The 12,429-nt window shown below is 48.5% G+C and overlaps 1 protein-coding gene across 4 annotated transcripts in view; it reads right to left on the bottom strand.

The window, feature by feature from the left end:
- Window positions 1-12,429, bottom strand: part of RPH3A (rabphilin 3A) — a 115,228-nt gene that overhangs the window by 22,362 nt on the left and 80,437 nt on the right. For all 4 annotated transcript variants that reach the window (XM_077931161.1, XM_077931162.1, XM_077931163.1 and 1 more), the window contains 5 exons: window positions 8,108-8,194; window positions 6,442-6,501; window positions 5,076-5,306; window positions 1,529-1,608; window positions 201-275 (listed from right to left, as the gene is read on the bottom strand). In XM_077931161.1, coding sequence (XP_077787287.1) covers window positions 201-275; window positions 1,529-1,608; window positions 5,076-5,306; window positions 6,442-6,501; window positions 8,108-8,194 — 533 coding nt within the window. The remainder of the gene's footprint in view (window positions 1-200; window positions 276-1,528; window positions 1,609-5,075; window positions 5,307-6,441; window positions 6,502-8,107; window positions 8,195-12,429) is intronic.

Raw genomic sequence — 12,429 nt, forward strand, 5'->3', positions numbered from 1 at the left:
GGGGGAAGAACTGCATTTAATTTAGCCATGAACAAGAGTCGGTGGGTGGATATTCTGGGTTAATGAACACAGATAAAATAAGAAGAGCCTGCTGGTTCAGGTCTATGGGGTCTCATCCAGTCCAGCATCCTGTTTTCACAGGATGGCCAAACAGATGCCTATTATAGGAACGAAGGGACAAAGGGACAAAATTACCTTACCTTACTGGCCCCTGGCAAAAGGTGCAGCTTCACATAAGGGTCTGCCAACCCATTGGAGTCCATCGGTTTCAAGCCCTGGGTAGGAATAAAATCAGGGCAGGCTCATTAACTCTGCCAGAGGCCAAGTTGTCTTACCATATTTTTCGCTCCCTAAGACGCACCTGACCATAAGACGCACCTAGTTTTTTAAAGGAGGAAAGGGGGAAAGCCCCGTTTTGGGGGGATCAGCTCACAGTTGTGCAGCTTCTTTTGCAAAGGGAAAAAGCCCCTTTTCTTGAGGATCAGCTCAAAGTTGTTGAGCTTACTTTGCAAAGGGAAAAAATCCTGTTTTTATGGGGTTCAACTCACAGTTCTGCAGCTTCTTTAGGAAAGGAAAGGGAGCCATTTCTACAGTTTCCAGACAGATAATCTAATCAGCCAGTCCCATGTTGCTGGGGAAACAAACAGCCTCCGTCTGCAGAACATTCAACAATGGAGGCCTGGGCAAGGGGCCGGGGCCAGAAAGGGAGCCAGCAATCGACCACACATTCACTCCATAAGACGCACAGACATTTTCCCTTATTTTCAGGAGGGGAAAAGTGTGTCTTATAGAGGGAAAAATACGGGAATCCTTTCTGCTCTGTGGGCCAGATCTTTATCAGTATCTGCGTAATGGGCCAAATTTAACGCTGTGATGGGGCATCCACCTATTAATCGCATGACTTAATTGACTGACAGGCAGGCAGGGCTTTTTGCTCCAGTCTTAATGGCATGGGGCTGCTTTAAAGTACTTCTTCTGTGAGCTGGAGGGCAGGGGCAGAGGGGGAAATCTTCTCTCGCTGCCCTCCGCTGCTGCTAGGGATAGGGTAGAAATTCAATTCAGTTTGCACTGGAAGGCAGATCTATCAAATCTGCGCTTTCCAAAACAAGCAGCGAACTGAAACAAGGCTACCCAGATTCGCACACCCCTGTAGAACAACTGGAAAGGTTTGTGCAGAAGGAGAATCATAGGCATTGCGGGGCCCCTCCGAGCCTGATAATCTTCCAGTTCTCCAGCTGATTTCCTCTTGAAGGACCCAAAGGGTGGTGCCAGCCCTGTGGATCACCCTCCCATCACATGTCAAAGAAATTAACAACTATCTGACTTTTAGAAAACATCTGAAGGGAGCCCTGTTTAGGGAAGCTTTTAATATCTGATGAATTATTGTATTTTAATGTTTGGTTGGAAGCCGCCCAGAGTGGCTGGGGAAACCCAGCCAGATGGGTGGGGTATAAATAATAAATTATCATTATTATTTTATTGTTATTATTATTATTAGTATTAGTATTAGGATTATTTTATTATTTACCTTTGCCTTGATGAGAGTGCATTGCAAAGAGCTGTTCTCCTGGTCGTACAAAAGGCTGAATTCCAGAGCACCAAGAGTAGCTGGGGAGAGAGAAGGGTTAATGCTGACAACATGGTTGGGCCCGTGGTGTTGCAGGAAGGTTAGAGGGAAACAATTCTAGCATTTGTTTTCCAGGGAAAAACGACTTTGGTGGTGGGTGTCCCACTCAAAAACAGATACAGTGGTACCTTGGTACTAAAATGGCTTGGCTCTCGAACAAATCGGCTCCTGAACGCTGCAAACCCGGAAGTGAGTGTTCCGGTTTGCAAACGTTTTTCAGAAGCCAAACATCTGGCGCGGCTTCCGATTGAGCAAAGGAAGCTCCTGCAGCCAATCGGGAGCAGTGCCTTGGTTTTAGAACCGTTTCAGGAGTCAAACGGACTCCCGGAACGGATTAAGTTCGAGAACCAAGGTACCACTGTAGTTTGGCATAAGATTTGGCAGCAGTTCGCCTGTGAGATCACCTTACTCCAAGTATGCCCTCTCAACCGCACCAGTCTGCAGAACTGGCACTATTACAGGGGCCACATAACACCCGTTCTGCGCTGGTAAGAAATCAGTCTTTTAGTATGCTTCCCACAGCCTGGATCTCCCTGCATACCCACTTCTGTCTGCTCCATGTGCCTTTGCACCTGCCACTTCACCCTGCCTAACGGTAGAGCCGGCCCCGAACGAGAGGCTGAGTCAAAGGCTGTGCAAAAGAGATGTGTTTTGGGAGATGCAACACAACTCTGCAGATGATTCACATCTCTTAGGTAAGCCCGAAGATGGAAGATTCTAGTTTTTGCCTTTTACCTCATGGGGCTCCCCACCCCCACCCCGAGAAAGAGCAGAGCTGCATAAGAATGCCTGCGGGCTCCTGCGTCTTGGATGAATAATTGAAATCTTCCAGCGTGGGTGGGTGTTTTTGGTAGGTGTGGGCAGATATGGGGTTGTTATCTTCCACCAGAGGAGAAAACGGGTTGCACTCCACCATTCCTCTCCCCGATTACTTATTTACTAACCATTAAAAGCACTTAGGGAGGCTCTGGAACGATGTCACGAGCCCCCAAAGGAGGCCACCATTACTTTGAAGAGGACAGCAGCCCGAGAAAATCTCGCACACTTTAAAAGTATAATCCAGCCATGAAAAATGCAGGAGACAAAACTAGGGAGGGAAACATGGGACTTCTGCAATGGCCTCTCCCATTGCATCACAAAAGCAAGGCAGTTCAGAATCTTGCATTGAATCACGGCAACACAACCACCAACTTCAGCTTCTGTTCGTTCATGTTGCAGAAATAAACTTTAAAAGCTTATTGGTAAGAGGCTTGAGGAAAGCTCCCAGGGCAGAGAGGCATGGACATTGGGAGATCTAAGAGCTCTAGGATCCCTCTCTGATCCCACCCACCACATCTACAAAAGAAATCAAAGTGATTCGTGTTGAGACAACCAGGATTGCATCTTACGTGGGGGTTCGGGTCCAAGCGTCCCATCTATATGCAAAAACTCCATGGGGGTATATATTCAAACTGCCCCCATGGAGTCACCGCCTATGTAAGCATCCCTAGCCTTCCTGAGCAGGTGCTCTGAAGGGGCCTTGCCCCCTAGCAAGGCAGATAGCTTAAAAGCTCCAGGCAAAAAGAGCTTTTGAGCTTTCTGCCTTGAGTTTAACTTGTGGGATTTCAGCCAGCCAGCCTTCAACCTTATGCGGTTGAAATCCTGGGAGTTAGATGCGTGTAAGAGGCAATGGGACGCGGGTGGCGCTGTGGGTTAAACCACAGAGCCTAGGACTTGCCGATCGGAAGGTTGGCAGTTCGAATCCCTGCGACGGGGTGAGCTCCTGTTGCTCAGTCCCTGCTCCTGCCAACCTAGCAGTTCGAAAGCATGTCAAAGTGCAAGTAGATAAATAGGTACCGCTCCGGCGGGAAGGTAAACGGCGTTTCTGTGCGCTGCTCTGGTTCGCCAGAAGCGGCTTAGTCAGGCTGGCCACATGACCCAGAAGCTGTACGCCGGCTCCCTCGGCCAATAAAGCGAGATGAGCACTGCAACCCCAGAGTCGGTCACGTCTGGACCTAATGGTCGGGGGTCCCTTTACCTTTTTAAGAAGCAATCAGACTGTATGCTCAGGCGTCTGTGTTTGCAAGGCATACATTCCTGGCCTCTTCAGAAGGAGGCACTGCCCTGTAGGCTAAGGAAGAGCTGGATAAGGATGAGCCGCCTTGGCTTAGAGTCATGCAGCCCGTTTTATGTGCCCTGCAGAGATAGGGTGCAGGGACAAAGAAAGGAGGTGGTATGGTGGATCCCTGCCATGTTGCAAATTCTATCCTCTGCGACTCTGGTCCCACTCACAGCCAGTGTGCACTCACACACCTCGAAGCTAGTGGCCCTTGGCAGAAATCAGGTCACCTGACACAAAAGTTGCACATTCCTGCAGTTTTCTTCTCCAGTTTTAAATTACCGTATTTTTCGCTCCATAAGACGCACCCGACCATAAGGCACCCCTAGTTTTTAGAGGAGGAAAACAAGAAAAAAAATATTCTGAATCTGCGCAGTGCCTCTCCAGCAAAGCAGGAGGAGAAATGGAAGGGGCTCCATTTCTCCTCCCGCTTCGCTGAAGGGGTGCTGCGCAGCTCTCCCTCTCTGCACAGTGCCTCTCCAGCAAAGCGAAGTCAGAACAGCAAGAGGGATCGCTGCACAGCGAAAGCAGCGATCCCTCTTGCTGTGCTGGCTTCTGGGATAGTTGTGCAGCCTACATTCACTCCATAAGACGCACACACATTTCCCCTTACTTTTTAGGAGGGAAAAGGTGCATCTTAAAGAGCGAAAAATACGGTATAAATTTCCCGAATAAAAAAGAAAGAGTCAAGCCATATCCTTGAAGCTTGAGTTGCCTAAGGAAGCAATCTTTTATCAATTGGAAATCACTAGAGACTAATCAGTGGGGACAGGTAAAAGTAAAAGGTAAAGGACCCCTGGGTGGTTAAGTCCAGTCAAAGGCGACTATGGGGTTGCGGCGCTCATCTCGCTTTCAGACCAAAGGAGCCGGCATTTGTCCACAGACAGCTTTCCGGGTCATGTCGCCAGCAGAACTAAACTGCTTCTTGTGCAACGGGACACTGTGATGGAAACCAGAGTGCATGGAAATGCCGTTTACCTTCCCACCGCAGTGGTACCTATTTATGTACTTGCACTGTCATGCTTTGGAACTGCTAGGTTGGCCAAAGCCGAGACAGAGCAACGGGAGCTCACCCTGTCATGGGGATTCGAATCGCCGACCTTCCGATCGGTGGTTTAGACCACAACGCCACCCGCGTCCCTTATCAGTGGGCACAATTCTTAATTGGTAGGTCTAAGGTTGGAGCACTTCTTTATCTTCGAAGCAGTGTGCCTCTTATGGGTTCCTCTTACAAAGTCATGGATAAGAAAGAAAGAGAGAGAGAGAGAGAGAGAGAGAGAGAGAGAGAGAAATGGCCTCTTTGCAACAAGAAAAAATGGCCTTAGCTCAGTCGTTGGAACTACAACCTACTTGCTTCGTCCGAGTCGTAGCTGTTGGCCTCATCTTCCTCCTCCTCTGGAGGAGGCTGCCGTTGGGGTGCAGGTGCAGCAGGAGGGGCACCAGTTTGGCTGTAGGGAGCCACCTGGCGCATAGGTCTCTCCCCTGCGGGTGACGGATATCCAGAGGCGGCTTTCTCATCCCTTGATGTCCCAGCGGCAGAGATGGGGGGATCAGCTTGGGGTGGAGCCATGGAAAGACTTCCTATGCAAGCAGAGAGAAAGACAGCGAGAGGAAGGAGACTGGTCACAGGCAAGAGTTCTAGGGTAGATTTCTTTTCTTTTATCTAAACAAATATATAGAATAGTATAGTATAGTATAGTATAGTATAGTATAGTATAGTATAGTACAGTACAGTGGTACCTTGGGTTACATATGCTTCAGGTTACATACACTTCAGGTTACAGTATCCGCTAACCCAGAAATAGTACCTTGGGTTAAGAACTTTGCTTCAGGATAAGAACAGAAATCGTGCTCTGGCGGCACGGCAGCAGCAGAAGGCCCCATTAGCTAAAGTGGTGCTTCAGGTTAAGAACAGTTTCAGGTTAAGAACGGACCTCCGGAACAAATTAAGTACTTAACCCGAGGTACCACTGTATTGTATAGTATAGTATAGTATAGTATAGTATAGTATAGTATAGTATAGTATAGACAGAATCCAAAAGGAAAAAGGAAAAGGAAAAACAAGATATGGTCAGGTTAACAAATACAGTCATACCTCATGTTATGTTTGCTTCATGTTACGTTCTTTCAGGTTACGTCCCGTGGCAACCCGGAAGTACCGGAAAGGGTTACTTCCGGGTTTCACCGCATGAGCAGAAGCGCTAAATCGCGCTTCGCACATGTGCACAAGCATCAAATCGCGCCACGCAGCTGCGCAGATATGGCACTTCAGGTTGTGCTGTTTTCATGTTGCGAACAGGCCTCCGGAATGGATCCCGTTTGCAACCAGAGGTACCACTGTACTTAAGACGGCTCGCGCACAGATAAAATAGAACTAGCTAAAAACATAGAAAAGATCTTTAAAATGTAAACAAACACCAATAGTACTCAAATAAAATAAAAAGGTCCGTTAAAAACAAAGGCAACAATTTAAAAAACCATCGCAGCATCAACCCTTTCCTCAAAAACATTCAGTCTCTAGAGAGGTGTTACCCAAGCCTGGGTCTCCAGCTTTTTTTGGATTACAACTCCCATCATCCCTAGCTAGCAAGACCAGTGATCAGAGATGATGGGAATTGTAGTCCGAAAACAGCTGGAGATAACAGTCTTGGGTAACACTGCCGTAGAGGCCAGATGGAATAGGAATTTGTTAATATACAAATCAAACAGTTTGTACCTTGTCTTTCTGGAAAGCGACCTCCAGGGCCTGTCCCTGGCCTCCCCGCAGCAGCTGGGCCTGCAAAGCAAAAGTCCGCACTGAACTATAGGTATTCCCAACAAGGCACTTCTATTTCTCGCTCTTTACATCTTACATTTCAAAAGCAAAGAGGTGCGTTTAGGAATATCCTAAGGCACGGCCGGGGAAAGGGGGTCGATCTTCTATGGGACAGCCCTTAAGATATGTGAAGATGGCTCTCATATCTCCTCTTTGTCTCCTCCATCTTCCAGGCTAAACATACCCAACTCCTTCGACCATTTCTCATAAGGCTTTGCTTCCAGACTCTTGATCATCTCTCTCTATATATGCACATAGTTTTTCAAATTAAAATTTTACATAGATATATCAAACATAAATCATAAAAACAAGATTCCAAGGAATCTCCTGGACTTCCCTCCTCCCCTTTGTGGGTCCTATTATTAATCATTTCTTCCCGCATCTTTGATGATGATCCAAATCTTTTACATCTCCACTGTGTCCAGAATTCACCCTTAAACTACAAGTGATATTCCAATCCTACTAGCAATTTTAACTGTTTACAATGGTCTTTAAGATAAGTTATAAATTTTCCCCATTCCTTATTAAAATGTTGGTCTTCCTGATTTCTGACTTTTCCGGCCATTTCAGCAGAGTTCATCAACTTCATCTACCATTCTTCTCTAGTGGGAACTTCATCTTCTTTCCATCTCTGGGCCAATAATATCCATGCAGCTATGGTCACATACATAAATAGTCTTTTCTCCTCCCTTGATGACCCTTGATCATCCTGTCCGCCCTGCTCTGCACACCTTCCAGCTTGTCGACAACCTTGCTGACAAACTGCTCTCTGTCCTTCCTCCATCCAGGTGACCAGAGTTCAAGGGTACATTTCAGCTGGGCAAAAACACTATAGCAGAAAGGGAAGGCCAAGAAGGGAGGCGGTTTGGGGAGGGAATAGCCTCCAGAGTTCCCCAGGGGGCAGATAGAGAGGCCGAGGGGGCAATTTGGATCCTCTACCCCTGTCCTAAGACCAAGGTCTCAAAGGGGCATTTCAGCTGGTCAAGGGAATGGGGGTGAATTTCATGGGGCCTGGCATGCTGCTGCCTCGTGAAGCTGCCTTGCCCCAGGGCGTTTGTAGAAATTCAAAATGGCAGCCAGCAACAAGAGAAGAAGAGGGTGTGCCAATGAGTTCACCTGCCTTCCCCACAAGATTCAGCCCCAGCACCCCCCAAAAAATACCAAGAGGGCAGAAGATCTTAGCCTCTGTTTCCTTCTGGAAACCCAGCCAGATGGGCAGGGTACAAATAATTATTATCATTATTACAGAGACACACACATATATCAGAGCATTCAGCCTGGCAGTGAAAACGAGAGACTCTACCCCCGGCTTCCTCAACCTCAGCCCTCCAGATGTTTTTGGCCTACAACTCCCATGATCCCTAGCTAGCAGGACCAGTGGTCAGGGAGGATGGGAATTGTAGTCTCAAAACATCTGGAGGGCCGAGGTTGAGGAAGGCTGCTCTACCCCTTGTCCAATACAGTAAGGAAAATCAGCACAAGGTCTCTTGTTCCAATTTATTCTGGTTTTGAAAGGTACTGTGGGAAGGGGAGAAATACCCTGGAACTCAACAATCACCAGGCATACCTTGTTCTGCCACCTGGGCAGGTGGATTCTGGTTAGAAGCCAGAGGCCTAGCACTTGCAGACTGGGCAGGAGCGAGTTGCTTCACACCTTAAAAAAAGAAGAAAGTATAATTGTGAGCAGTTATAGAATCATAGAATCATAGAGTTGGAATAGACCACAAGGGCCATCGAGTCCAACCCCCTGCCAAGCAGGAAACACCATCAGAGCACTCCTGACATATGGTTGTCAAGCCTCTGCTTAAAGACCTCCAAAGACGGAGACTCCACCACACTCCTTGGCAGCAAATTCCACTGTCGAACAGCTCTTACTGTCAGGAAGTTCTTCCTCATGTTTAGGTGGAATCTTTCTTGTAGTTTGGATCCATTGCTCCGTGTCCGCTTCTCTGGAGCAGCAGAAAACAACCTTTCTCCCTCCTCTATATGACATCCTTTTATATATTTGAACATGGCTATCATATCACCCCTTAACCTCCTCTTCTCCAGGCTAAACATACCCAGCTCCCTTAGCCGTTCCTCATAAGGCATCGTTTCCAGACCTTTGACCATTTTGGTTGCCCTCCTCTGGACACGTTCCAGTTTGTCAGTGTCCTTCTTGAACTGTGGTGCCCAGAACTGGACACAGTACTCCAGGTGAGGTCTGACCAGAGCAGAATACAGTGGCACTATTACTTCCCTTGATCTAGATGCTATACTCCTATTGATGCAGCCCAGAATTGCATTTGCGCCGGGGTGCAAAGATTCACCCAGCGCCCCAAATTACCATATTTCCCCGTGTATTAGATGAGGTTGTCCTATACACGGATGGGGGGAGGGGAGCTGTGCACTGCCAGCATAGCTGTCAACTTTTCCCTTTTCTTGCGAGGAATCCTATTCGGAATAAGGGAATTTCCCTTTAAAAAAGGAAAACATTGACAGCTATGAGTGCCAGCCATCTGGTTGGCGGGTGCGCAACTCTCTCCCATGCCACTGCGGGAGGAGAGCACTTCCCGCAGAGGCTTGGGAGGGAAGGTGCGTGCCTGCCAGCCATCTGGCGCCCCCCAGAATTCAGCGCCGGGGTGCCCTGCACTCCTTGCATCCCCGGGTAAAGACGGCCCTGCAAAGCACTATGCCAGAGCTTTCCAAACTCCTTGTGTCGGTGACCCACTTTTTAGACATGCGTTATTTTGCGACGCAGGGGACACGGGTGGCGCTGTGGGTTAAACCACAGAGCCCAGGACTTGCCGATCAGAAGGTCGGCGGTTCGAATCCCCGCGACGGGGTGAGCTCCCGTTGCTCGGTCCCTGCTCCTGCCAACCTAGCAGTTCGAAAGCACCTCAAAGTGCAAGTAGAAAAATAGTTACCGCTCCAGCGGGAAGGTAAGCGGCGTTTCCATGCGCTGCTCTGGTTCGCCAGAAGCGGCTTAGTCATGCTGGCCACATGACCTGGAAGCTGTACACCGGCTCCCTCGGCCAATAAAGCGAGATGAGCGCCGCAACCCCAGAGTCGGTCACGACTGGACCTAATGGTCAGGGGTCCCTTTACCTTTACCTTTATTTTGGTGAAACTAACCCCTTATAAAAGATACAGACCCATATCGTGCGACATACCTGCACACTGTGGCCGACACACTAAAGTGTCACGACACGCAGTTTGGAAAGTTCTGCACTACACACACGCAACCCCCTGCCATCCAATCTCCCTGCTAAATCCCATTGTTATTTCCTTCAATAAAAGCTTGCGCCCCAGTTTCCCTTCTCATCTATCCAAAGCCACTCGCTCCACAGCCATTTAAAACTTTAAATCCCTCAGCACCTCCAGCAGCCAGAAAAAGCCAGCAGCAGGCAATCGCAGCTCTATCCGTCGAATAGGAACCAGACACATTCTATTTAGGCCGTTAAACCAAGGAAAGCTTGTTTCTCTCAATGAAATCATGGATAAAACCGTTTGTAAATGCAGGATTCTTGCTTTTGGAACTTGAAAATCGTGTGTGCCCCGTGCATTATGGGAAAGCTGGTGTCTGCATGGTCTTTTTACCTTTACCTCAAAGTGTGAGACCACGTAGGCCGATACCATCAGGGGAAGCACCCAAAGGGTTCTCCTTTCTTTCCCTTTTGATCAATGACCCTAGATCGTGTCAATGGTCCCCAAATATTCTACTGTTTGCTCAGGTGCACTGCCTAAAGGAATCATGAAGGCCCTGCCAGACATCATGGTTGTCATGTCAACAAAACCCAGCAAAAACCTATTTCTAATGCCAATGCTTTGTGCAAACTCTGTCTGGAACTACAGTGGTACCTCGGGTTACATACGCTTCAGGTTACATACGCTTCAGGTTACAGACTCTGCTAACCTAGAAATAGTGCTTCAGGTTAAGAACTTTGCTTCAGGATGAGAATAGAAATCGTGCTCCGGCGGCGCGGCAGCAGCAGGAGGCCCCATTAGCTAAAGTCGTGCTTCAGGTTAAGAACAGTTTCAGGTTAAGTACAGACCTCCGGAACGAATTAAGTACTTAACCTGAGGTACCACTGTATGTAAATCTTGCTAATAATCAGGAACGTGACACACCTTGACTTGCCTGGCCCACTGTAACTCCACCAAATGTGTGGTGTAATTTTGACATTTACCCAACGACTCTGACTGCTTTCTTGTAACATCTCCTCAGGTTGTCTTGAGGAAAGCGACCCCAGACTCAGTGGGAGTTCTCCAAGTTGCCAATCTAGTCACTTAAAAATGGAAACTGTGATTATCCCTGATCTGTCTGTACCCACTGAGACTTTGGTCTCATCCACACGTGCCTAGAAAGCACTTTTGCTTGTCCTGAGCTTTCTTAGGCACGAGACCAAGTGGTTTTGAATTTGCTCTGCCACTTTCCCCTGGAAAACCCACTCTTTAGCGCTAATCGGAACCAACAGCAATCTGCAGGAAACCCAGTTGCCATTTGTTCTGATTCAGCACCAAAGATCAGGTATCCCCAGGGGAAATCAGCAGGGCAAATGGAGGTGTGGATTAGCCCTCTCTCAGTACCAACAGGGCTATACCTGATTTGGCTACACTTGGATTAAGTCCCAGACCCTTTGAAAATAAAAAATGGATAGCTGGATGCGGTTACCTGTGGAAGGTGGGCGGTGGGGAACACTTAGCACAATCTCAGAGGCAGTCATGTTTTGCCTATTTTAAAGGCTGTCTCGTGGAAATATGAAACACTAGGTTTTGGAGCACAATATTAAGCCCCAGGACTTAGCTACAAAACTGTGCAGTTTTACTCCTAAAGAAGGCAGAAAATAATCTCTCGCTTCCCCCACCAGATAAATAACTCAAGTGGGTCAGCTATATTTAGGATAAAAGGAATAAAAACACAGCCAGCAATCACAAACGAGGAAGCGGATGAGAGAAACCCTGATCAAAAACACCTTTTTAGGTTGTTGTTTTTTTAAAAAAATAGCTGCATCCATTACTCTGAAAATCCCTGAAGAAAAGATTGAGAGGTGAGATGAGAGCTGTGATGGCCTAGGACTCGGGCTTGGACTCGGAACCAGAGGAGACTCAGTCCTTTGCCTCAGGCATCATCTGAACCAAGTCTGGGGCCTGATCCTGAAGAGTGCCAGTCTGCACAGGTTCCCAGTGTGGTGTAGTGGTTAAGAGCGGTAGTCTCGTAATCTGGTGAACCGGGTTCGCGTCTCCGCTCCTCCACATGCAGCTGCTGGGTGACCTTGGGCTGGTCACACTTCTTTGAAGTCTCTCAGCCCCACTCACCTCACAGAGTGTTTGTTGTGGGTGAGGAAGGGAAAGGAGATTGTTAGCCGCTTTGAGACTCCTTAAAGGGAGTGGAAGGCGGGATATCAAATCCAAACTCTTCTTCCTCTTCTTCTTCTTCTTCTTCTTCTTCCCCTGCAACAAGCACCAGCTGGGCCGAGTCAGGGGCCTGAGCCTGCCCTGGCTCCAGATGCAGGGATGACCTCGTTGCCTCCAGCTGGGCCATCACTTACAGCTGCTCCACTACCAGTTTGGTCAGGGGAGGCTGAGGCGGCCCCTGGGTCTAGTAACCCACCGACGTCTCCCGAGCTGCAGAGACTGAGGTCTGAGAGAAGGAGAGACCTGAGTACTCGCAGGAGGAGTGCTCGCCTCCGGGCGAAACAGGGAGGTGAGTCGCCGGGGGATCAGGACCGGCCGTTACCCCGACAAAGATAAAAGGCTGTTGGACCCCACCCCAGGTTGCGGGAGCAACATTGCTGTATGCCAGATCCTGTACCTGTCCTTGCCTGGTTTCCTGCCTCGTGTCCTGTCAGACTGACTCCTAGGAAGGGCTGTCTCATGGAAGATGGAGCAAGCTTGCTTTCTCCTGCT

The sequence above is a fragment of the Podarcis muralis genome, chromosome 7, assembly GCF_964188315.1.
Source record: "Podarcis muralis chromosome 7, rPodMur119.hap1.1, whole genome shotgun sequence".
Taxonomy (NCBI): domain Eukaryota; kingdom Metazoa; phylum Chordata; class Lepidosauria; order Squamata; family Lacertidae; genus Podarcis; species Podarcis muralis.